Below are 26,153 nucleotides of genomic sequence, written 5' to 3'. Positions count from 1 at the left end.
GACCTAGTAGAAAGTTGAGAAAAGAAATGGGAGAAGGAAGTGATTGACTGGGTTCTGAAGAGGTTGATTTTGGTTGTTTGCTCCCTTAAGCCCAAACCTTTCTCCAATCTACATAATTTTCCCCAGCCCAGATCACCGTCCATAAAAAAAACCAAAATCTATTCTGCATCTACTTTCACTTACCTAGTTTGCCGTCCAGATGTTGGTGCCAGCTGGGCTGCTTTCTCTTAACTGGCTTCCAACTAGCCTCTGGAGTGGTGTTCCTTATCCTTGGGAACTTTAAGATGGGTGGACTTCAACTCCCAGAATTCCCCAGCCAGCATAGCTGGCTGGGGAATTCTGGGAGTTGAAGTCCACCCATCTTAAAGTTGCCAAGAGTGAGAAACACCGCTCTGGAGTCAACCTGGAGAAGCAGAGAATGTCATTTCTTCAAATAAAAGGGACCGCCTCATCCCCCTAACATCGACCCACCCCACCTGGTCATGAAGAGAGGGCATGCTACGAACCCCGCCGGTGAAGGAATTCCACCTGGCAGGGTCCAGGAGGCGGGCCTTCTCTGCAGTGGCACCTGCCCTCTGGAATATTCTGCCCCCGGAGGTGAGACAGGCCCATTCGCTCCCGGACTTCCGGAAGAACCTAAAAACCTGGTTCTGCTGCCTCGCTTGGGGTGGGAGGGCCACCAGTTCATCTTGGGGGCGGCTAGTATCGTAGATCTCTCCCCGACAAACAAGATCTGTGCTGCTTGGATTTTATATTTTATATCTATTTTATTTTTATAGATTTATTCATATTGTAATTTATGTGTTTTAATTGTGACTGTAAACCGCCCAGAGTCCCCTTTTTGGGAGAGATGGGCGGTGATAGAAATTTGAAATATAAATAAATAAGAGCACGTTTTGACTCCTCAGCATTTTCCTGTGCTTCAGGTTTCTCTGCCCAGTGCCTGGAATGACATCAGCTGCTTTTCTGAAGAGGGTCTGAACCTCTTGAAATGAAATGTCTCCACATTCAGTGCAGCTGTTCTAAGCATCAGCTAAACTAGTGGCCATCCAGAGAGTGAATGCCTTAAACTGATTCTCTCTCTTGCCTGTCCTGAACATCCTACTCAGCATGTTTAAAAGGGAATTCCTGTGTTCTGATGTGAATAGAGGCCCCTGCCCAACAAGACAATGGGATGGTGGTGGTGGTTTGGAAACTTTTAGGTAGCTCTGCTCCATCTTGAAATGCCACCCCCTGCCCCAGCTAGGATGTTTAGAGGGTGGGTCATTTTAATCTGTTGCTGAGAAACAACCATTCCGAGCATTTGCTCCAGAAATCAAGACTTTCCATTTTCTAAATTTATCTTTGGATGTAAACACGTTTTCTGAATATTTAGAAGTTGGCAGGAGCCCCCCACCCACTCCAGAAAATTGCAGGGGAAAATAGTCAGGAAAGTAAGGAAGTTTGCAGATCACTGTAATTTTCCAAGATGATAGAGGATACTCTTCCACCGACATCTTAAAAGAATTGGTTTTGAGAAGAAGGTAAGAAGTAAAGATTCTGAATCACCAGCGGTTTACAAGATGTGCAAAGCACCTGGCACGCTGGGTGTGCACATGCATAAACAGGGCCAGATTTAAGGGCCGTGCGACAGTCTCACGCACAGTATTAAGTTGTGGTTTTTCTGCAGGGGAGTTGTGATTGGATTTGGATTAACTCGACAGAAGACAGCCGTGCAAAAATGGTGACTCCTGTCTGTTTAAATTTTCCAGGCTGCAAAATACATCTTTGGGGTTTTCAAATTATAGCTTGCCAAGGTCCTTCTTTCAAACATTTAACCTCTTCAAGCCACAGGCTAAGTTTAGCTTTCCCTTTGTAGGGCTCCATTCCTAGGCCAGCTACACACGGCTCTGGACTGGGGGAGTGGTTTTAGCTCAGTTGGATGGCGTGCTTTGGGGAAACTGTCAAGCTGCATTTTCTTAAGGGTGGTAAAATCAGTAGTGGGATGAACAGGAGAGCAGATGGGAGAAATGCAACAGCTGGTCTTTATTACATTTTGACAAATTTTGCTCTTTGCTTATCATAACTGGCTCTGCCTTCAGAACATCCCCTGGAGAATCCTCCCTTAAGTCCACCTGGTGGCATTTCCTATTCTTAATATAACATAACCCTAGAGAATAAGGCTGGCAACCTTCTCAAGGGCCAGGTGCCAAAAAATGAAAAGGGCTGCAATCTCATGATTTCAAGGCAACAAACAAGGACTGGTTTGCCACTGGCTTCTTCTGGCTCCTTTCCTGACTTCCTAATCTGGCCCACAGCCCTGGAATTTCCTGGTGGTTTCCTATCCAAGTGCTAATCAAGTTTGACCTCATATAGCTTCTGAGCCCAAACAAGATAGGCTAATACCTGAAACATTTTAGAGTGTGGTTGTGGATCCCTGTGTGAGGCAGTGTGTCCTTCCAGAGGCTTCAGATGTATGTGTGGGAACTATCAAAGGTAGATAGTATTGCATCAAGTCATCAAAGAAAGCTATTTGTTGAGTTGAACTTGACTCCTGGTGACTTCTGGGATAGAATTATGCCGTTTTCTTGGCAACAATCTAGAAGTTGTTTGTAATTATCTTATTCCTACTTATTCCTAGTCTACTTCCAGTCTAGCCTGCAGCCCTGTAAGTCGTCCCTCCAAGTGCTAATTTCTTCTTAGCTTTCCAGGTCAAAGTAGGACTCATAATTTTCCATCACCTCCAGACTTCTGGTTGATTCTGCTGAATCTTGAAGCTGTCCGTGGTTCTGAATTTTTAATCTCTCTCTTGGATACTTCTAAGTAGATTTCACCAAGTGAAGCCTCAGAAAATTGTCTATAAAAGAGAGAAAAAGCACAAATAACTGTTGGATGCTGTTTAAGTGTCCCAAAGCATGATTTGCTTCCTGCTTCTGTGGTTGCAGGAGTTTAAAAAGGGAGATTTCATCAACATTACCTTGGCTCTGCTTAATGTAATTGGGTTACATACTTTCATCTATTTGGTTCATATAACAGGGTAGCTTTTTGTCTGCTTGTTCCAGATGATTGTTTATTGTACTTCCTTGCTGCAGCAATGGGTGCAGACATTGGAACAGTCAGGCACATGGCGCAAGACTGAACAGCATTTCGTTCTGTTATACATGGGGTCGCCGTGAGTCGTAAACGACTCAATGGCAACTAACAACAACAACAACAACATCAGCAAGATGAGAAGCTTTATGAGTTCCCCCTTTTTTAAATTCAGACATTGTTGCCTGCTTGAGTGATGCATTGAATAGGTTGGCTTAATTTTGCTTTAGTAAAACGATTTAGAAATGGTGCAAGCCTTCCAGCAGCACAAATAGCCACCAACTCTGGTTGCAACAGTTTAATTTTTATACTTGAGCTTTTATTTCCCCAAGCATCAGCCAGATGTTTTTTTTTCCTTTTTAGCCAACCCTTCTGATTTATTTTAATAAAAGCTTTATTAAAAGCTTTTATTAGAACAAAGATGAAAACTACAAAAAAAGCAAAAACAAACCTACAAAAAGAACGAGAAAAAAGGGTGAGAAAACAGAAAATGAAAAAAAGATTTTTTAAGAAATTACAGGATGACTTCCGACTTTCAACAACAAGAATATACAGCAATTTCCGTAATTAGTCCCTTACTCTAAATCTAACCAAGATCACATTATTTCTATAAATCATCCCATAGGCATTATAAAAATCAGTAAAAGCAACTGCTTCTTCCCCTTATATATAAAGACAAACAAACAAATATATAAACCTCCAAATCAACTCCCCCATAGAAACCCATTTTTGAAATGTTTCCCTTCTACCATTTTTGTACCTTGAGAGAGGCTTTCCGCAGCAAGAAGAAATGAATCCCAACCCTTCTGATTTATGCGTTTCTTCCAAGTTGCCCTAGAGACAAGGCCAAGGCCAGAGCACGAAGCCTGCTCCTGAAGGAGCCCTGTGGGCCGAGGGACTGATCCTTCACTCTGGGCATCTGCAGGGGATGGTGCCCCGGGGCACACCGGAGAAGGCAATAAGCAAGAAGAAAATCTCCCTCAGATCTCACTGTGCTTTAAAACAAATCCATCACCTTGGACGTGACTGGCATAAAACAGAGGAATTTCCAAGATGCTGTTAAGGGTCAGAGCTGCTGTTAAAGACAGTGACTTGTTGCACACAGAAAATGAGCTATTTATTTGCCCGGAAGGAGCCAGGCTGATCAAGCACAGTCCACCCTTCTGTTCCCACCTTGGGCAACCAGATGTCTGCAAAACCCTCTAAAGACAATGGCTGTCTCCTGCTGTTTTCCCCCTACAACAGAAGTGCCTTTCTTCCAACCTGGAACTCTTGACAGCTTTAGCCTTCCTAGATTTATCTAGTTATTTTTTCATGCCATCTAAGTTGGTGACTTACAGATTAGAAGATTCCATGAGTTCATTACAAATTATGCAGAGGTCCTTTTTCTTTCTTAAATCCACCACCAACAAGCTCAATAAGAGCTTATTTCCATAAGTTGATGAAATGTTGATGGAGGCCATCCTTCCCTTGGTCTGTCCTGAATCCCCTTGCTAATTTGTTTCTCTGATAAATGTTTGGAACAGAAGCTTTGGAGAGGATAAAAAAAGAAACAAATGCCCTTGTCCCTCTGTTTTTTCCCATTCAGTGCCTAATTTTATATTTCTATCAGAGTCTTTTCCCTGAGGGAATGTGGCCCTTAAGAGAGAAAAGGACCTCTGCTTAAAAATATGTCTATCTCCCTCCGTCCCTCCCTCCGCACCAGGCTGATTTGCAGTCTTAGTTGATATGTCAGGAAAGAAAGAATGAGTTTCTTTTCTACATTTGGGAAGCCTTAATATGTTTTTGCTCACTGATGCTTTGCCTGGTCTTGCAACTTCTAGAAATATCCTCTTGTGCAAATTTGCTTCCTTAAACATTATGGGCTGCTGTCAGGTTTGGACAGAAGAAGATTTCTTGTGAGATCAAAGCTTAAAGAAGGAAAGAAGAGTTTCCTCCACCCTGGAAGAGACATGAGTGTGAATTCAGTATTTGTAGGCTCAAGAAGGAGGAGATCATATGACATGTAGTTTTAATTTCCTGGACGTTTCTCTTCCCTACCGTGCGCCATTTAACCTTCAGGGAGTGGTTCTTAATTAGGCACAGAAGTCATTAGATATAATGGGGTTAATTCTGTTTTCGTGATAGATCAAATATTTGCCTGTGCATCCTGAAGAATAATTATGAGGGCACTTTTTGTAATTAGGCTTCCAGAGGTATATGACCCCAAATTAATATTGCCAGTTTTATTCCAGCTAAACCCCGTATTCAGTAGATGGAAGAAAACAGAGGAGGAATTGACTTGGCCAAAACTTCTTTCATGAGAAACGCATAATAAACCATCAGGCAATGGGCTAAAGAAGCTCGTTGCTTGGGTACCAAGAGTGCTGGGTACTGACGCTTTTGCTCCGAGACATTCAAATTGGTTTGTCTCTTGACACTCTTCAAGTTCACCCAGCAGCTGGACCCTTCAGAGTTAGCCCTGTTCAAACTTTAGCCCCCAAAAGAACGAGGCAACAGCAAGTGTCAAACGTATAAATTCTAGTTTGCCGTGAAGGTCAGAATCCCTGCAATAACTGTGCTGAGATAGCAAAGGCTAGAGATAACAAAAATTGATTCCCCTTCCCCTTGCTATCAACCATGCTCTTCTACTCTGTTCAATTTACTACATACAGGATGATAAGAACCCAGATCTATGATTCTACTTGCTCTCGGAACCAGCTGATTCTTCTTCTTCATGCATTTCACCCTTGCAAGGCTAAATGAACTGGCTCATGGAGAGGGGACACCAGTGGGATTTAAATCAGATTTATCACCTGCTGTGCAGTTAATTAGACAGTTACAAGATGGAGTCAGTTTATAGGTAGTCCTCTACTTTTGACCACAATTAGGACTGGAATTTCTGTCATAAGTCATTGAGGTCGTAAGTCAACTCGCCACTTGACCGGATCCAGTTTTACAACCATTTTTATGACAATTGTTAAGCGAATCACAGGTCGTTAAGCAAATCCAGCTTCCCCGATGGACGTTTTTTGCCGGAAACTGGCAAAAGTCACAAATCACAATCGCAGGATGCTGCAACCAGTCGTAAATGCGAGCCGGTTGCCAAGTGCCTGAATTGCAATCACATGACCATGGGGGTGGTACGACAGTTGTAACTGCAAGTACAGGTCATAAAGCACTTCTTCTGAGGCTGTCGTAACTTTGAACCATCATTAAAAGAACGGTCGTAAGTTGAGGAGTACCTGTATATATTTTCACATTAACCACAATGCACATTAGGCCTTTAGTGAAAAGGTGGGAGAAGTGGGTTTGATTTGCTCTTTCCAGTTTCCAGAGTCTTTTTGATGCTTGGACATGGGGGTGTTTTCAATTAGGGTCCCCCTTGACTCAGTGGTGCTGCTTCTGGCTGGCAGTGAATGTTATTTTGGATTGTCTGTAACCAGGGGCTGAACCCATGTCCCTCTGCTTGCAAAACAGGAGCCCTGGTCTCCAAAAGTGCATAATGCATCATAAGCTGAGCTCAGATAAATGTGGCATTTATTATGCACGCAAATGTCACATACAGAGCGTGTTCTCACCTTTGACTACCTTCAGCTTGGCCGTGAAAGACCTCCTCTTTGCTTCCTGTTTCAGAAAAATATCAGAACTAACCATTGGCAAAGCCAAAATATGATGCTCTTGTGTGGAAGGAAGGAGAAAGCAAACACGTGATTCTTAGAACTTTTTCAAATTGAGTTAGAATCAAATTTGTCCCCCAAATATTTCAAGTATTTCCCTTGAGCCACAAACTGGAAAGTTGATCCAAAGTTCATCCAGAGCGTATCTTACATGTTAATTCTGAAAAACCCTCTGTTCTTGTTAGCTACTTGGACGAGGTGAACGAATGCCGTATAAACACTGTTCAAGAATTACACCATTTCAGATTACTGAATTTTATCTTGCAACAGAAGGGGGCTCTCCTGCTTGTAATGGCTCAACTCACACTCACAAGTCATACGGGATGGAGGATTCATAGTGGGCCCATTTAGTGCGTGAAAGCATCCTAATCTGGAGACCTGGATTGCCCTTGTGGTAGCCAGAAATGTTCCAGTCTCGGCTTGCAGGATGTCACTGAGCCACAAGTTCAAAAGGGTCTACCAGAAGCTGCTGGAATAATTGCTCAAAGCCTAAATAGAAAGAGAAGCATTTAAGGTTGAGGTCTTTTGTTTTTTTCCTAGGTAGATTCTGAGCTGGTTTCCCCACCAGGAAAGGGTTACTCACAGGCTTAATTTGAGAGGCTCTAATGAAGAGCTGCATCAAGCAGATAACCATTGCTGGCATTTATTATCCACTCTGCTAACAGTGTTTTTAGTACTTGTTCTCTGTCTTGCTGAGATAAGGAATAACATCCTACCTCCCTGTGTGTGTGACACTCTTCCCTCCCTCCCCCTCTGTGTGTCTCTCTTCACAGGACCTGCTGTTCAGTGTTTGTGCTCTCAATATCATCTCCACCATTGTGTGTGCGCTGGCAACGGCTATGTGCTGCATGCAAATGGTCTCTTCCGATGTTCTGCAAATGGTGAGTAAGAAATACATGTCCTCTGGCCGAGCCAGAAGGGTATGGTATGAACTAGGCTTGCCAAAGACAGGATCTGGGTCCTTTTGGGGAGGGGGTTTAACCTTGGAACTGGGAAAGGTCATCATTTCATTTCTTTCCCACCCCACGAAGAGTGGTTAGGTGGGAGTGGGAAGAGCCAGGTTCAGGCCCATCAACCATGGTGACTTGGGACCAGCCACAGATTCTTTCTCTCTCTCTCTCTCTCCCCAAACTGAGTCACAAGGTTGTTATGAAGAAATCAGAGAAGGCTTTGAACATCCACAGAAAAGACAAAACACAAACCCATCAAATAAATGATAAGAATCGGATGTCCTCCAGGCATCCATTTCACCTTATCCTCAACCACCATGCCCTTTTGGGTTAACCAAGAACCCCAAAACGTTATATAAAATTACCTTTGGGGAGAAAATGAACATACTGTACTTCAAAAGATGACCTCCGATGTTCTCTAGAACGTCCAAAATTCCTTGGATAGGCATCTCTGTAGGACTTTTTTTTTTTTTTGGTTTGCTTCTCCTGAAAACTCATGATAACCTGCAAATTGTGTTTCCAATCGCAAGAAGCATTGTTTCTGCCTTGACATAGGGATGGAAAGGAGAGGCATGGCCCCATGCGGATCCCGGAGTGATTAGGGCATATCTGCTTAGCTGAATGTAATGATGGCATTAAGTTTCTGGAGGGCAGTCATGAATATGTAGGGCAAATTAATACCTAGATCCCTTTTTTATGTTTTTATGTTTTTTTTTAATGAAAGCGAGGAGGAACTGAGGAGCCTTATGATGAAGGTGAAAGAAGGAAGTGCAGAAGCTGCGTTGCAGTTAAACCTCAAAAAAACCAAGATTATGGCAACCAGCTTGATTGATAACTGGCAAATAGAGGGAGAAAATGTAGAGGCAGTGAAATACTTTGTAAGTCTAGGCACAAAGATTACTGCAGACGCTGACTGCAGCCAGGAAATCAGAAGACGCTTAATCCTTGGGAGAAGAGCAATGACCAATCTCGATAAAATAGTTAAGAGCAGAGACATCACACTGACCACAAAGGTCCGCATCGTTAAAGCAATGGTGTTCCCCATAGTAACATATGGCTGCAAGAGCTGGACCATAAGGAAGGCTGAGCGAAGGAAGATCAATGCTTTTGAACTGTGGTGTTGGAGGAAAATCCTGAGAGTGCCTTGGACTGCAAGAAGTTCGAACCAGTCCATCCTCCAGGAAATAAAGCCAGACTGCTCACTGGAGGGAATGATATTAAAGGCAAAACTGAAATACTTTGGCCACATAATGAGAAGACAGGACACCCTGGAGAAGATGCTGATGCTGGGGAGAGTGGAGGGCAAAAGGAAGAGGGGCCGACCAAGGGCAAGATGGATGGATGATATTCTAGAGGTGACGGACTCGTCCCTGGGGGAGCTGGGGGTGTTGATGACTGACAGGAAGCTCTGGCATGGGCTGGTCCATGAAGTCACGAAGAGTCGGAAGCAATTGGATGAATAAACAACAACCACCTTTTTTATGTACACATAAGAACTATATACTGGCAATGGTGGCTTTCTTACAATGTTCAGATCTTCCTGAACTGATAGAGCCAAAGAGGTGCTCCATTCTCCAAATATTTAATCAGTATTTCCTTCTTTTGCTCCTCTTTTCCAAGGGACCATGTTCAAAGCAAGAACAGTCCAGTAAAAATATCCAATCCTGCCCCCCAAAAATCTTGCTTCCAGAAAATTTGGGGAATGGCCTTTTCTCCAGGACTACCAATCATGGTAGAAAAAGACAAACTGGATTTTCATGGTTGCATCTAGTTTTTCTCTAATTAGTTCATGTCAGATGGTATGGAGTTTTAATTTTGTCCACTTGATTCTCTGGCCTGTACTAGCAGCTCACCCCCACCCTCCACCCCCAGTATTCTAGTAAAAGAAGGGAGAAATACTTTCTCAACACTTTCCATCACCCTGCACACCCTTACTGTTATCCATCTCCACCAGAATATTAACCTCGCCAATTCTCCTTTTTAAATACTTTCACACACACACATCCTGTGCTTGATTTTGGAATTCCCTACCAGTAGTTGTGGTAACAGCTATCAGTTGAGAGGACTGAAAAGAGAACTGAACAAAGTCATGGAGAATTAGGTGGCCCATACCTCCTTGTTGTGGGCTTGAATATCCATTTGATGGAAACAAAAATTATGGGGCCAGTTTGGAAGTTTTCCTGTGAGGGAATCTGGTTGATTTCTCCCAAAACAGAAGGTTGGCTCTCTAGATTTGATCCACACTGATCTTCTCTTAGGATTTGGTGTGGAGAAGTGTGGAGTTGCCCTTGAAGAAAATATGCAGCAGGAAAATGTGAACTTAGCCTGGGAAAATAGGAAGGGATGAGAAAGAAGCTAGGATTGGGCTGCCTTGACTTAGATTGGAATAAGAGGGAAGGAGCGAAAACGCAGGCTTTCCAGATTCTGTTATTGGAGTCTAGACCAATAAAGTAGGGTTCCGGTCAACCTTGTGGTGTCTGTTTCCTGACCTGGCTTGCTTTGATGGGCTGGCGTGCAGCAAGGGTGAAACAGAGCAGGCGTTTAATGTCCCAGCTTAGCAGGTTACATGACAGAATTTCAAATATCAGTAGACTCCAAGTGCTGGTCCTTTTTTCCATTGTGTTTCTTGTCATTCATCTCCAGAGCTCCCCTTCCTTCAAGATACAATCCTTGTTGCTATCTCCAGCAATTCTATTTTGTAAGCTCTTATAGGATCGCTGCCATCAATTCAGTTTCTGTATTTCATGACTGCTGGTTGAACCCAATCCTCTCTACTCTTTGGAGGAGGCCGTAAACGATGGGCGATGCTTCTGGTTTGCTGGAGTCATTGTTTAAACAGTCTAAACTGGAGACACAAACTGAGTCAAGGTCTTGCCTTGCCTTAAATTCGCCCCAGAATCAAGTGAAGATTGGTTTAAATTTATTTTTCAGACCTCCAGGAAAGAAATATTACTTCTCGTTTTATTTTGACCACCGCTGAATTCCATTCCCTGTCTGGAAGGGACATTAACAGCCTTGCTCAACCTCCGTGAGACATGAAAATGAAACCAGGGGGCACGTTTAAGGTGGCACTTGGCCAGTCAGCTGTGTTCTCCTCAAGAATATTCCATTTATTATAAAATTTATGGACCACACTTTATCCACAAGGGTGCTCTATATTACATATAAGAAAAGGGCAAATATAGTACTGTATAACAGCAACTGTGATATTGCAAAAGAAGAAAACAGAACAACTGTTCAGCCAATAAACAACCAGTCAGTTACCTTTTTAAAATGTCATTTAAATTACCTGGGCCCAAAGATACCAGCTGATGAATCACCCAACTGAAAGCAAAGCCCAATGTTAAGTTGGAATTCCAAAGTCTAGGTGCCGCCACCAAGAAGACCCTTTATCTTTACTCTTATTTATATTTTTTATTATTGTAATTTTATACTGTATATTTTATGATGGTTGTTTTAATTGATTGTTGCAAACTGCCCAGAGTCCCCCGACGGGAGGAGATGGGCAGGGACCAATTGGATGGATGGATGGATGGATAAATAAATAGATAAATACATTTTCTTGGAGCTTTGCATAATTGCACCACCAGGAGCACTCAGGAAATAGTCTCATCCAAAGATTTATTGTGCAGGCAGCTCAACCTCTTGGGTGTCCCTCCTTCCACTGATTGGGTCCTAAAATGCTTGGGGTTTTAAAGATAAAGCTTGAATTAGATTTCTCAGAACATAGAGGATTGTTGGTATTCCATTAAGGAAAAGGGCATACACCAAAAACTTTGCAGCCCCGGAAAAATTGTTTGCACAAAACATTCAGGTTAGACAGGGATGTGCATCTCAGGTGTAGCAGATTCCCCCTTCAGCACTGTTATTCGGCCAATATATGATTGTAACTGCTGCTCCGGGCATCTGCTCTTTCAACGTTGGCTTGAAAAATACCTGGACTTGCTGGCTATTAGAGCAACGCTCAGTCTCTCTCCTTTATTTCACCCAGTTCTTGCCACAGAGGTCTCATTCTGCAAATCCAGATTGCATGACCCCCCACGGGACTATCCTGCACCAGACATTGGACTTCGACGAGTTCATTCCTCCAATCCCACCGCCGCCTTATTACCCACCGGAATATACTTGCACACCGGCCACAGAGATGCAAAGGTGACTTTTCTTTCATCTGAACACGCTGCACTACGCAACACTCCAGGGGAGGTGGAGCGGTCGGTGGTTTCGCGTGGGCCGGGAGATCTCTTACCAGTTTAATTTCTAGATCCTAGTCTGATTCCTACATAATACCGAGAGGTCTGGTTTGTTTTTGACTTCGTTCTTTGCTTTGGAAATGATGGACTGTTTCTTGAGAGGCGCTTGTATCACACCCTAAGCCAAAAGCAACCCACGTTAGGGCTTAACGCTGGCGAACCCGGTGGGTATACCTCCATGGGTGACAAGCTACGGGTGTCTAAAGCTCCAGTATTGGTATTTGCATTCATTTGACATTTGTTGTTAATTGGGAAGGCTGTCATTTTAAAAATATATATCTTAGAGGAAGAATATTTAATGGATTCCTGGAGCTTAAGCATTCAGGTGTGCATGGGGGTAAAAACGATAGATCAGAAGCAGCGGTTTCATTTCTTCATTTTATCCACGCTGTGTCAAGCGTCAGCGGCAAAGAACGTCTTCCTGTTCAACAAAAACATACGAGTTGAATTCTGATGCGGACGTATCAAAACCCACTGAAATTTGTAAGGTGTGTTAGGCTTGACTAAAAGCCCCCTTGAGCTCCATAGCTCTTCTTTAAGGACCACTGATTCTGACTCCAGTCAATTTTTTTTTAATTGGCCGCCGAGTTGATTAGGACACCTAATGAACTGGGGAAGTTATTTTCATTGATCGGACTGCTTGAGCATCTAAAACACTGAAGCTTTGCATGGAATGGCTGTATTAGTACAGGTAGTCCTCACTTAATGACCACAATTGGGACTGGAATTTCAGTTGCTAAGCAAAGCAGTCGTTAAGCAAACCCGACCCGATTTTACAACCTTTTTTTGTGCCATCATTAAGCGAATCACTGCAGTCGTTAAGCGAACCACGCAGTTCCCCATTGATTTTTGGTTGCCAGAAGCTGGCTGGGAAGGTAAAAAATGGCGATCACATGACCATGGGATGCTGTGACAGTCAAAAATACAAACTGGTTGCCATGCATCCAAATCATGATCATGTGACCGTGGGGACACTGTGATGGTTGTAAGTATGAGGAGCAGTTGTAAGTCTTTTTTTTTGAGCAATTGTCACAAGTCTGAACCATCACTAAATGAATGGTCATTAAGTGAGCATCTGTGGGATGCAGGGATTAAAAAAGGTCAAGATGGTGGCCACCCTTGCCACATAAAAAGGGGGTACAGCTTCAGTTGCATGGGCAGGGCTGTTGTCTTGACTTTTTTGACCCCCTCCACAGACAACCCTGCTCATGATCATTGTCTCATTCGTTTCCTAGGGCTTTCCATTTGGACTTTCCGCACTCCCCCTTCAGCACTTTATACGAGGTGACCATCAACAGCCCTGGGATTCTCTACCCAGCCGAGCTGCCCCCGCCTTACGAGGCGGTCGTTGGACAAGCTCCAGCTAACCAGGTTAGAGGGCATTGCTGGGAGTGGGCAGTGCACAGACCGAGTTCGGAGATGTCTTAGTCAAATCCAGTCCAGGCGTCTCTAATTCTTCCTCTGAATGAAGGTGGATTTGATTTTCACCCCACAGAGTACTTCTGGGATGTGTTTAGACTTGATAGTTGAAAAGCTGTCAAGTTGTTTGTAATCCAAGTTGGAAAAGCAAAGCAGGGGGTAGCAGTAAAAGGTAATTTCTTTTTAGTGTCTTGACAATGTGCTACCAACAATCGCACTGAGCATGCAGCTTATTTTAGCAGCTGTGTGTTTGGCTTAAGGAGCAACGTGGTTGGACCCCCAGAAGCTTGCTTTTCGTTGTGGACTGTGTCTGCATACTGCATATGGGCACGAGATGGCATGTACATAGAAGCAGTGCGTATGTAGAATAATTATTCAGATTGTGTAGCTCTCAAGTTGATTGTAACCTGCTGCACTACCAAAAAAATCTGCTTACAGTTTTTGAGGAACTCTTGCGGATGGTTCCTAAACCAAGTGATCCGTTTGCAAATTTGCAAACTCAGAGAAATTTTGCTACCAGTCCTGAGGTCCCAGAACAATTTGATGACGGGTGCCTCTGTGTGAACCCCCTTGGATAGAGTTCACCGCCCAGGCCTTTTGTGCTGCAGAACTCCAGAGTTGCAAAGCAGACTTGCTCTTCCACCCAGTTGGGGTCCTTCTGTGCTCTTACACAACTTCACTCATAACAGACTTCCTGGAGAAGTTAGACTGCACCATCTGAAGTTGCACCCAGGGCACTTTCTGCAGATGGAAAATCCTGTGCGATGGGGAGAAGTACGCAAGGGAACACGGTTGGCAACATTCCCACGTGCCTTTGCTTTTATGGACGAGGGTGAGCTTGAACCTGGATGTCTGGGATGCCAGTTCAACACCTTCATCACCACACCTGTAGAGAAGGAAGAACAAGACTTGGAGTGCACACCATTTTTGCAGAGATTTCCAGAGCTCAGACATGCGGGGGAAACTGCAGTTTGGAGAATATTAAAAAGAAAGAAAAAAGGAGCTTGAATCCTGAGCGTTTGGATGCTTTTATATATAGGTTTTGTTTCCAGCCCATTGCCTCTTATGTATTCTTCCCAAATTGCCCAGCTTGATCTCATCTCTCCTGGATCCCAAGTTCTGCTTGGGCACCCGGTGCATAATGGCCTTTTAGTAAAAGCCATCTATGGAGTGCGTGAACTGACTGCTCTTCCTCGGGGGCAGAATAAAGGAGGCATACTGAAATGGCAAGTTGTGTTTTGCTCAGGAAGGGGAGAACCACACAGCCACTGGAAATCTCAACAGGCTGCCTCCCTATTTGTTTTATTTGATTACATTTTTAGTATCTCACTTTTCCATCTTTCAGCAGAAGCATCTTAAGGGCACAGGGAATTTGTTTCCTAAGAGATGTTTCTAATGCATCTCTAAATAAATTAGCTTACAGAGGTCCCATCTTATCATCATCTTATCTCAAGGTGGAGTTATTTTGGGATTCTTTCGCATGCTTTCCACTTGCCTTGCCTTTTCACTTCTCTTAATGGTTCCTCTGTTCCAACATTATCTCCACCTTCCTTTCCAGCTATGGTGGGAAAAGGATGAGGGATCTGATCAACTTTGGATTGGCTGCCTCCCCTTGCTGTGTCCTTATCTTCAGGAAACAGCTGCTTAAAATCTTCATTCAGGCACCGAATGAGTACATTGTTGGGTTTTTCCTTTTTTCTCCTAATTTTTTACAGGTCACCAGCATGGAACAGCAAATCACCGAGTCCAACCTGGGGGAGCGAAATACCGCAATGGGTTTCAACAGCCAAGGTAGTGTCCATCGTTCCCTGTGAGGGTGTTCAAGATAATTCCCTACCTTGGTCCTTATCAATCAGAGTCACCATCCGAAGAGTGTCGGGCAAAATATCAGCCGAGTCCTGAAAGAATCATTCCATTTAACATTCTGTCCCTTAAACTAAGAAGAACTAGTTCAATCATTATGATTTTTAATTGGGTTGCAGGAAATTAGTTGGTCCTCTTGCCCATTCCTCAGGTTAAGTCCCATGGAGATTCAGTGGCAAACGGAGCTACTGACGTCCTATTTTCCAATTGGGGGTGGGGTGGGGGAACCCAACCCAAGACCCTTTTCCTCCTGCCTGTGATGTGGAAACGTTGAGGGGCATCATCCATGCTAGCATCACATTTGTTTTGGGAAGTTTGTCTCGACAAGCAGAGACAAACAAAGGGGAAAATTAGTTAATTCCTCCCCACTGCAAATGACTCTAGATTCTGCTCAAAGGATCAGTGGTTGAAACCTTCACTGTCAAAATTAGCATGAAAGGAAAGCACCCACTGTTCTTCTAAAATACTGTATTTACTCCAAAGGAGGATGGCCCTCAGTTAAGATGGGTCTACACTTCCAGTTATACACAAAAGAAAATTAAATAGGAAAAACTCATCTGCCTTCATTGCCATGTTCTCAGGGTATCTAATGCAGCTCTCCCCCCCTCCCCATTTTATCATTAAATTATTGGTGAGAGGAGGCTGGTTCTCCTTTCTGATCAATAATAAGGAGGCTGTAATAAACTTGATTTGATTTGAATGAAGGGAAGATCGCCATAGAATTTGTAGAAGTGGGCAGGGTCTGAGTTGAGAGAACTTTGGCTACCCTCCCAGAATAGGGTTTCTCGCTCACTCTGCAATGGATTGTTGTAGATTGAGGGTTGTCCCCTGCCTGAAAGCCCAATTCATGGAGAAGATGCACCTCCTCAAGGGGAGGCATGGTGTCCAGGAGTTCAGGTCACTTTGGAAAGGGCGTAGCGTAGAGGACAGCCATCGGTTGATGGATGAAACCTGCAGTGCAAGGGATCACTGGCTACCAAGTGGTAGGACAAAGGATAAGGAAGGGTTCTCGCCTTGTTCCTCATGGCCTATCTCACTGAATATTAGCATTTTGAGATAGCATGTTCAGAATTCCATCAGGACTTCCCCACTTTTTTTCCAGCCTTGGCAGATGGCACTTCACAGATGGCCGCCGAAGCTGTTCCTCTTCCCAATCATCACCGGCACTCCTCCGAAGACTTTTGTTCTCTGGAAGTCCAAGAACCTTTCCTGTCTTCTGACTTCTTTCCAGGTGGTCTTGTAGGAAGAGGGGTGAGAAACAGAAGTTGCTGCAGCCTGAACAACAGCAAGGTCAACCAGACTTGCTTGCAGGACTCTCCGGATGATGAGGCCAGTGGCCACAGCCAGACTTCTGTGGACCGGCCCCGTAGCAGGATGTGCTCTCATAGCCAGGTCTCGGACTGCTCCTCAGAGAGCACTGGTGTCTCTGAGAGGGACTCTTTTGGCTTGGTTAGAGGAGACAAAGCCATCCCCTCGTCCAAGCCACTGAAGATGTGCTGTGGGGTCTTCAGCCAGCCAGCTGCGCCGCAGACTCCCCACACCCACTGCTCCGTGCCTGTAAACACTTTGCCCCATGGCTGCCTCAAGAGGACGGCCCAACAGCGGGCAAGAAAAAACGCCATTTCCAACATTGTCCGATCCACTAGTGACCCTTTGTCCTGTTCAGCTCCTACAGAAGGTAAGGAGTGTGCAGCTCCCTCTGTGTCATGATTTCTGTCTGTTGCCTAACCATCATTTTTTTAAAAAACGTAATTCATTTATATCCCAATACCACCACCACCACCACCAAGAAGGCCCTGTCTCACATATTTATACAGTACATCATGATGATGGCAGAGCCTGTAGGACTTTCCAGATCTTAAATCCCAGGATGGTTCATTTGGGAGTTGAGACTTTTCATTTTCTTAACATGTTTTGTTCTCTCATAATTCAAGGAGATCAGGTCATCCTCTCCCCCAACCCTTTGGTCCAATAACCCTTTGAGAGACAGGGAGATCATCATTGGATTAAGCTCATTCTGTGAGCATCATGGATAGGTCAGGAACTGTTGACCAGGAATTCCCATCAACTGCTCACTATTGGCCAGGCAGAGTAGGTATGGTTAGGGTTAGGGTTAGGACTGGCATTGCTGAACACTGGAATGCCAGCGTCACCCATATCTGTTGTAGAATAAGATGTCAAGAAACACTGAGAACTGCCAGATAGTAGATGTGGGAGATTTTTTTAAAATGCTCTCAAGTTACTCATGCAGAAAGGACTCCATATACCGAAGACGAGGCAAAAAGTGTCTCTCCCAGGCTCTGGCATCAGTGCATCAAACATGGACGCCTAACAGGATGAAGCATATATGAAATGTGCAGAGTTCTTTCATGGACCATCCTGTCTAGGGCTTAGGACCTGACGGTGCACTTGGGAAAGATCTGCTCAGAAGAGGAGGGATGGCCTCTTCAGCTGGTGACACTCTCAGTTCAGGAGTCATCAGGTTAAGCATTGCAAGCTGGGCAGCATCTCTGTGGTGATTTAGACACCTTAAATATCCTTACACTAGCCAGGTGTCACTTCACTCCCAGGGATGACCGCTGTGTCACTTCACTTGGTGTGTGTCCAGCTGAGCTACCATTTTAAAGCTCCTTTTTTCCCCCTTCCCCTCCATCCCCCCCCTTTTAGTTCCTGTGTCTAGTCCTCACGTGGCTGCCTCTACTTGCCAGGACTCCGGGAACCATCTTGGGCCAATCGGAAAACCAAGGGACCCCCCAAAAGCCGAACTTTCCCAGAAGCCAAAGGTCATACTGAGCCTCTGCAAAGAGCGGCCCCACTCCTTGGTGGACCTGCAGGCCTACAAGGACACTAAGATCCTGGTGGCCAAATTTTTGGAACACTCGAACTGCAACTTTCCCCCAGAGGTGCGCCACGTGGTCAACAGCATCCGGTCTGTCATCAAGTCTGATGAGCGGCACATGGAGGAAGCCATCTTTAGCGCCAACATCATTGATCAGGTGGGTGGCCTCTTTGGGTTAATTGGTTGGACCAAGGTGGATGAAGAAGAGATGAATCAATAGGCCCTGAGTGGCCAAGTTCACAACAGACAGACAATGTTATAATGTGGCATCGTTTGCCCTTTTGCAAAGCTTGTTGTGTGATCCAGACCTGAGATCACTCCTGGGAAATACAAACAGAAGGGATGAAATTATGGCAGTCCCACCTAATTTCCATACTTGGTTACCAATGAGCGTAGGAAGATGAAAGCTCTTCTCCTTCCCAATTCCATCTGTCAGCAATGTTGGGAAAGGTGTGCGAGGGACCCCCTAAGTCCCCTGACATGTCAACTTCTAGTATTTCCAGCCAGAACAGTCTTTGCTGAGTTGAGGGAAGGTGGTCTAATTTAGGAGGTGCTGCCCTATTTGTCTCCCCCGAAGTTTTGCATGCAGACCCAGCCACTCTCCAGAAGTTGCCTCTGAATTGTAGTTTTTTAATGTGAGAGAAAATCAGAAAATAATAAAATGCTCAGGGAGCTGTCACAGTGGCTGTATTTAATCAATGTAATTAGTTCTAGCTAAATTAAATTAGGTTTTGTTCTGTCTCTAGCCCACCACACAAAGTTCATCCCTGGTCCTCAAAAAGATTGTGCATGCATTCTCTCTCTCTCTCTCTCTCACACACACACACAATTTAGTTTCTCATATATTCCATGCCAACTGGGTCTCAATTGATGGAACAATAAAAGGAAAAAAAAACACAATCAGACCAAATTGGGAGATAAAAGGATTTCTTGTTGTGTGTGTAGGGATTACTCTGAAGGCCTAGAAATCCAGAAGTCTGACCTCTCTTAGAGGAGACACCCTTCTTCCAAAGACAAGCGGTGGGTTTCCTGCTGAGGGTACTCAAGCAAAGCCTAGATACTCATCTAGACTAGATGCTTTAACGTGGATTCTTGTACTGAGAATCCACATTAAAGGGGTTAGACTCTGTGTTCCTTCAAAATCTAGGATTCTGGCTTTAATTTTGCCCTGCCTCTGTTCAGAAAGCCAGCACAAAAAAAGGGTTAGAGTTTCTTTCTGAGGCTGGCAGAGGCTCCAGAAATCCATGTGATCACCCAGTTGCCTTGAGCTAAGAAGGCAGTCTTGAAACCTTGACAGCCCTGAAAGTTCAAAGCCACACCATGGATCTACTCATGACCTCCATGTGTGTTACATTTTATTTGTTTGTTTGTTTGTTTATTCAAATTTCTATCACCACCCATCTCTCCCGAAAAGGGGACTCTTTTCCATCCTTGACGTTGATGCCTAATTCAGGATGAAAGCACAAGCTGCAGGAAGTTCTCCTTTGGAGAAGGCAGTTGCACTTGAAAGGAAAGGCAGCATGCTTGTGCATGTGCAGATATAAAATATAACCTATGGTCTAACCCTAACCTTTCTGCAAGAGGAACCAATCAGAAGTCAGTGTTAAGGTTTTGTTCTGAGTTTTGTGTTTGAAGTATCCAACTGTGGTCATTCAGATTCAGGGTCTGCTTGCATATGAAGGGCATGCCTATTGGGCTGTTGTAGGTCTTACACTCTGCTTTTCCAACAATCGTTTTGAACCTGCCTCCCTTCTCTTGGAGCCTAGATCTGCACCTGAGCTCAGTTAGGTGGACCTTGTATTCTGGTATTGGAAACAACCAAGTTGATCTCACAGGTCTACAGTTTTCCACCTCAAAGTTCCATCCTAAGATGTCTTCTTCTCAAGAGAAGAATAAATTCACCATTTCCCTTCCCTTGCCCCCTTTTCCATAGGTCATCTTGAGCTCCCAGCAGAATGTGGATACCTCAAGAAAGCGTCTTCAGGAAGACCTCCACCTCCAGAGCTGTGGAGCTCTAAGCTCTCCTGTTGCCTTCTTACGCAGGGGCCACATTACCCATGCCTTTGAGGGAGGAAGACCCCACAGTTTAATTGAAGTGTGCCGAGAGACCATCCTTTGACAATAGGCCTTTGCCCCACTGAGGAATATAAACGCTGTAAAAAAGACTCTGAGGAACTGGGCAATGGATGGAGATTCATCTCCCTCAGTGGCTGTCTTTGAAGAAACAAAAGGAAACTCAACCCGTGTGTCTGGAAGAGTCTTCCTTTGAAGAGATCCACGCCAGTTCTTTATTCCCAGGGGCCGAGCACCCAACTTTTCATGACTGCATATTCAACCAAGACTCTTTTGTGAAATAAACGAGTTGCTTATTATTTAACAATGAAACAAACAGAAAACCCACTGAAACATATCTTTTTCTCCTCCTACCAAGGCATTTGGTTTTCTAAGTTCTAATGGGTATGTCTGGGGAACTGGGGTGGACTGGGGTGGGGTGGGGTGGGGTAAGGAAATCAACTTTCTTGCTAAGCTGCGGTGATCCATCTGTACAACTTAGGAGTTGCATTCCAATCACTGTACCTCAAAAGTGTTTTCACCAATTCTGAACAGTGTTTTCATAATTAAAAAGGTATTTCTGGAGATTATAGTCTTCCAGAACTGATTTTGTGCTAGCAATAGATAAACCCCATTCTCTCTCTGTCTGTTGTTGTTGGATTACTTGAGCTGGAAAGAACGAGAAGTGCAAAACTGAGAATGCAGTTTCCAATTCCTGATTCCAACATAGCCACTAGCATCGTATTTTGTTCGGGGTTTATGTAATCCCTCCCCCTGTTTTTTTACAACCTCCATTTGGTGGTCTTTAGGAAACCCAAATTCAAGCTCACCACCAGTGACTGAATCTTACTGAGGACTTTGAACCAGTTGCACACTCTCAACCCAGCCAACCTGATTGGGTCGTTCTTGAGAAAATTGGAAGAAAAGGGTGTTGTGTATGTCACCTTCAGCTTCTGAAGGAAATGTAGGGTCTACAACTAACAAAGTCCTTGTTGCTTCCAGAAGGAACTGCACATTGACTCTTACTCTGCTCACCTAGGGCCCTTTCTCTGCAGCACCGCTCTGCATTTCACTGTAGTTCTCTTGAGGAAAACCCTGTGCTGTAAACTCCTCCAGCTTGGCAGGATAGTTTTCTAGGGTGCAGGTGACCCATGGAAGGTTTTCCACTGTAAGCGTCACCACCAGGACCTTTTGGGATGTCACCATTTGTATTTATGGGTCATCTTACTGGCTACTAGAGACCAACACTCCTCAGGCTACTCTATAATATAAAGACACTTCTTCAAAATTACAAATAAGAAGTTTCCCTTCTATAAATCAGGAAAAAACAGTTTCTGAAGTGCACTTTTTCTCTTGGAAAAAGGATTTGCTCAAGCTGCATCACATGCTTGCATATGTTTATCAGTTCATAGGTGAAACATGTATCCCCTTGTATGTGAAGACTCCCCTTGTGTTGAGCTTGACTCCTGGTCTCTTGAAGGCCACATTCATGTAGTTTTCTCAGCAAGATTATGGAGGAGGCTGCTTTGGCTTTCTTCCATAATTTGCCTGTCTACACCCCCAGAATTGTTTGGTGGTCTCCTATCCAAATAATAATTAGATCTAGCTCTGCTTAGCTTTTTGAGAACAGCCAAGGTCAGTTACGGGCTGTCCCTAGACAGGATTTTTTGGTGTAACTTTTTAGAATTCGGCAATCATCACTGCCAGTTGTTCCTTTTGTGTTCCTGTTCCTGTTTTCAGCCAAGGATGACTTTACTAGGAAAATATAGTGCAGTGGCTGTCTGTTCCCTTCTGCATTTCTTGTGTTCACTAGAGAAAAATAAGGTGTTTTCTACAATTTTGTCACAGCCAGCTTTGGAGGGTTTTGTTTCGTTTTGTGTTTTACAACAACCAAGTTTCCTGAATTTTGGTTTTAACCATGTGAAACATTTAGTTCATAATCTTCTTGCACCCACATGCCCTATTTGCATTGGTTTTAACTATTGCTAATCAATATTTGTACGGTTTATGCTTTCCAGAATTTATCTTCTTTTTCTACATGGAACAAAGAGATTCAAGGCTGTTAGCAGGGAACACAAAGTAATAAGCAAATTGATTAAGATACCAATTGTTTGATACATATGTAAAAACCATCCTCGTAAGCTTCCTTCAAACGTCCAAGGGAAAAGGCCATCACGTCCATTCTTCCACTAGCATTGTTCCTCACTGTAAGTTGTTCCATTGGTTTGAAAACACCATAAATATTTCTACCTCTGATTTCACCCCACCCCATATTTCTTGTCCAGGTAGGTATATAGTACAAGTGAGTGAAAACACAACTTATAATGCCCCCATAATGTCTGGCTATGCTGGCTGGAAATTATAGAAGGTGAAGTTTAACCCACATGGTTTCCCTCCTCCCTCTCCCCCATCCACAGCAGGAGCTTCAAAGGTTTGGAAAGAAGAGTAGCCCATCAGACTTCCAGCAAACCACCATCTTTGGAAAATGCCTGTTGACCTTCTTAGCATGGAGCTACAGTGACCTCCAGTGGAACACCAAGGAAGTTGGCAACAATTGGGTTGACCACACACTGGTGCTCCTCAGAAGTTTACAAGATCAATTTCTGATGGGCAGAAGAAAGGCCAAGCAACAAATTTCTCTGCAGCAAGACCTTGTCCTTCTCAAAGGAGTTGTGTGTGCCCATCTTCCCACAGGTTCTGTTGAAGAAGACTGAGGCTAGACACCATCAGCCTTGGCTCAGTGGTCTGCAAAACAACCAATAGAAGCTGCACTGTTTTATTACTCCAAATTTATTAGTGAGTATAGATTAATTCTCTCCTAGGGTCACTTGCATGCAACAGAGCTCTACGGTGTTATTCCTTGAAGTCCAGTAATCCCATGGTTTTTGTTACTGTATGGTAAGGCTTCTTGTATCACAGTGGCATTTTCCTTCAAGGCCATAGACCCCAGGAGAGAGGAAGGAGGAAAATAATCAAGACAAAAGGGTTACATCAGTTGACATTTATCTCGTAATGACCACAACATTGTACTATTCCTTAGTTTATCATTGCCACAAATCTCTAATACTGCTGATGGCAAAGACTCTGCATTCGTAGTCACTGTTTACATTCAGACATGTTGGCTCAGGAGAATAAAAGACAAACGGAACGATATTAAACATTTTTATATAAAAAAGTCGTATTTGAGCATGGCTTTCCGAGGGTGAACTTAAATTCAACTAAAGGGTGATATGGAAGGCGGTGGGGCAATAAAACAGGACCCACTTCCCTGGTGGTAAAGGCTGCTTGCAAAACTCTAGGAACAGTATTTTCATCGTTAAAAATGTTCAGTCTCCAAAACAGAAGTGTACCTCATCTAAATAAATATTCCGCATTTGCATTGCAAAAGTTCTTTCGCTTTTTCCAGTGGCAGTGTTTTTAATTCCCAAAAAATTATTCTTCCATATCACTCGCATCCACTCTGAAACCCCTTGTTCTTCCCAGTTCACATACAAACCACGTTTCATCAAAAGTCACGATACACTTGTCAATAAGGATACCAATGACAACAGCAGGGTTTTTTTTTCCTCTTGATAGCAATGAACAATCTCCCCCCCCCACCTCCCTCCAGCACCCCCTTTAAAGCAACACCCACCCTTAGTCACTGCAATAACCTGTCCGTGCCCACTCGGTTTTTTGAAATGTGCCGTCCAGTGGAGGCGGCCCCAGTCGGAAAGGGCCTGTTTCGGTAGACTTGTTCGCCCTTGCCTCGTGGCTGAACGTGGCAGATGGACAGAGGACGTGCTGGAGTCTCCTTAGAGTAAAGCATTACAAGCACTGTCCGCCCAGGAGAACAATGCAGGTGCCTCTGCAACACAGAGGGCCATAACAGCAGTGGGACTTGACCAACTTCATGGTGGACTTCATCCTGAGTCATGAAGATGGAGTTGGCCAATCGCCTGGTGGGACACTCCTCTCTCTCGGAAAGATGGTGTCGGTGGTCGTTCGCCATAACAAGAGCTTCATCTTTTGGCAAGATGTTAAAAGGAAGGAGAGGTAAACTAAGAAAAAACAAACAAAAGGCAAAGAAACTGGATCCACTGAGTGTCCAGATTATCCAGTTTTGGGTTCAGACCGTGCCCGTTTCCTACAAAATACAACATTTCTCTGGAAGTTTAAGCTTAGGCAGCAGGCTGTGATTTGCTTGAGGAGTTTCCCATCAGATGTAGAGTGGCGTTTCCTGGCCAGTTAGCAGCCTGAACATTGCAGCAGGCATAGTCTTCATGTGGATCTGTGGAACGGTTGGGGAGAGAATTAGTGATGAGGGGGAGGGACTGGGGGCTCCAGTTGGGCTGCCTACAGCCATCTTCATGTTCAGTGTGGACCTTGGACATGGCCAAGCTAGTCACGAGAGTCAGAGCCCATCAGCAACTAGGACAGAGCTGGAAAAGGTGTCTTTCTAAAGCCATGGCCAGCCACAATACCCCTAATGCATAACAGTTATCAGCCTTATGAAGTTCTGATTCCCATGAGCACAAGGCAGGCCACCCAGGGATCTGCAGGCCACAAAATGCAGGGGCAACAGCTTATTCCCCACTGAGAGAGCCAGTGCTGAACAGGATGAGCATCCATATGAGACAATTTCCAAGGTTCCTAAGCATCACACTGCCGGAGAAAAACAGCACCCTCACCCACTTCTTAATGGCATCGTCCTTCACCCCCTCTGCCATCCTAATTGTGGGGTGACTTGTGAAGTTTTCTATGACATCTCTGGTACCTTTGCCCACCCTGCAATCCCCCCAGATGGTCAAAGTTGGAGTTTCAGTCTCTACTGTGATGGAGAATGCCAAATCAAATCAAATCAAATCTTTATTACGGTCAGAGAGAGAATGCCAAATTGGGAAAGGCTGACCTACAATGTCATCAAGAAAACCACAAGGAGCTCCCTACAACTCCTAGAGAGAGGAGGAGGACAAAAGGACCTGGCGTGGAGAAGAACATGGAGGCCTCTGTAGCTTAGTGGTTGAGTTGTTGGACTGGACCAGGGAATTTGGGTCCAAGTCTCTAGTCAACTCCAGATCTTGGTGGGTGTCTCTCTCCTCAAGTTACCTTATGTTTTTGTAAGGATAAAGTTTGGTGAGGCTTCTGAGAGGGTCTAAATATACTTTAACAACATGTGTAGAAGAATTCCAGAAATAGGGCAAACGTAGGGGAAACAAAGAGTCAGACCCGACTTGACAACTGAACAACAACAACAACAAAAAGGGGAAATGAGGTGAGGGTTCAGTACAAGAAATAGACCAGATACGTTGTGTGTGTGTGTGTGTGTGTGTGACTGGCCAGTTTTAACCTTTCCTGCTCTGTAAACTTATTTTTATTACTAAGATACCCAGTCTTTAAAGGCTCAAGGTGACTGACAACCACTGCCACTGACATTCCAGATTTTTTTTTTTTTAAGAAAAGTCGAATTCTTCTTTTCTACTGCTATTAGAAATACCCTTAAGGATCTCTGAAGCTGTGTTTCTCCCTTATTAATCTTCCCTTCCTTCTCACACTGGCAGTCTGCTTGAGAGCATTAGAAATCTCAGAGTCAATTGCAGAATTCAGAATTCAGCTAGCATCTACTTGAGCAGTGTTTCTCAACTTTAAGATGTGTGGACTTCAGCTCCCAGCATGTGTGGACTTCAACAAGCATGCTGGCTGGGAATTCTGGGCACTGAAGTCCACACATCTTAAAGTTGCTGAGGTTCAGAAACACCAACTTAGAGGAATAATGGTTCTTCCGATGATAAGAAACCGAAAACTCTTATGTCCTTTTATCACTGCTAAAAAAACCCATGCGTGGGAAGACTCACCTCTCCTACAGAGTTGGACAAGGCTTGCACAATCTTCTCATGAGCTGTAGCAACGACACTTTGACCATTGATCTCGATTATACGATGCCCTACCCGGACACCTCCTCTCTCTGCAATCCCACCTCGCATCAAGCTGCAGATCTGGACAGAGAAAGGGAGTCATGTTCTGTTAAATGGAAAAGGGGCAGTTTGGCCAGAAGTCTTGGTTAGAAATAATA

General features: G+C 44.2%; 2 protein-coding genes across 2 annotated transcripts in view; one reads left to right on the top strand and one right to left on the bottom strand.

Moving 5' to 3' along the window:
• Positions 1 to 22,888, top strand: part of ENTREP2 (endosomal transmembrane epsin interactor 2) — a 54,955-nt gene extending 32,067 nt beyond the window's left edge. The window contains exons 4-11 of the mRNA XM_063314029.1: positions 7,502 to 7,609; positions 11,670 to 11,830; positions 13,164 to 13,299; positions 15,063 to 15,138; positions 16,313 to 16,888; positions 17,878 to 18,206; positions 19,983 to 20,506; positions 22,519 to 22,888. Of these exons, the coding sequence (XP_063170099.1) occupies positions 7,502 to 7,609; positions 11,670 to 11,830; positions 13,164 to 13,299; positions 15,063 to 15,138; positions 16,313 to 16,888; positions 17,878 to 18,206; positions 19,983 to 20,168 (1,572 nt within the window). The 3' untranslated portion in view covers positions 20,169 to 20,506; positions 22,519 to 22,888. The remainder of the gene's footprint in view (positions 1 to 7,501; positions 7,610 to 11,669; positions 11,831 to 13,163; positions 13,300 to 15,062; positions 15,139 to 16,312; positions 16,889 to 17,877; positions 18,207 to 19,982; positions 20,507 to 22,518) is intronic.
• Positions 22,874 to 26,153, bottom strand: part of APBA2 (amyloid beta precursor protein binding family A member 2) — a 64,102-nt gene continuing 60,822 nt past the window's right edge. Inside the window, exons 12-13 of the mRNA XM_063314028.1 lie at positions 25,936 to 26,076; positions 22,874 to 24,371 (exon numbers count right to left, since the gene is read on the bottom strand). Coding sequence (XP_063170098.1) covers positions 24,300 to 24,371; positions 25,936 to 26,076 — 213 coding nt within the window. The 3' untranslated portion in view covers positions 22,874 to 24,299. The remainder of the gene's footprint in view (positions 24,372 to 25,935; positions 26,077 to 26,153) is intronic.

Source organism: Candoia aspera, chromosome 13 (assembly GCF_035149785.1).
Source record: "Candoia aspera isolate rCanAsp1 chromosome 13, rCanAsp1.hap2, whole genome shotgun sequence".
In the NCBI taxonomy this organism is placed as follows: domain Eukaryota; kingdom Metazoa; phylum Chordata; class Lepidosauria; order Squamata; family Boidae; genus Candoia; species Candoia aspera.
Note: the sequence above shows the minus strand (reverse complement) of the source record. Positions and strands in the feature narration are given on the sequence as shown.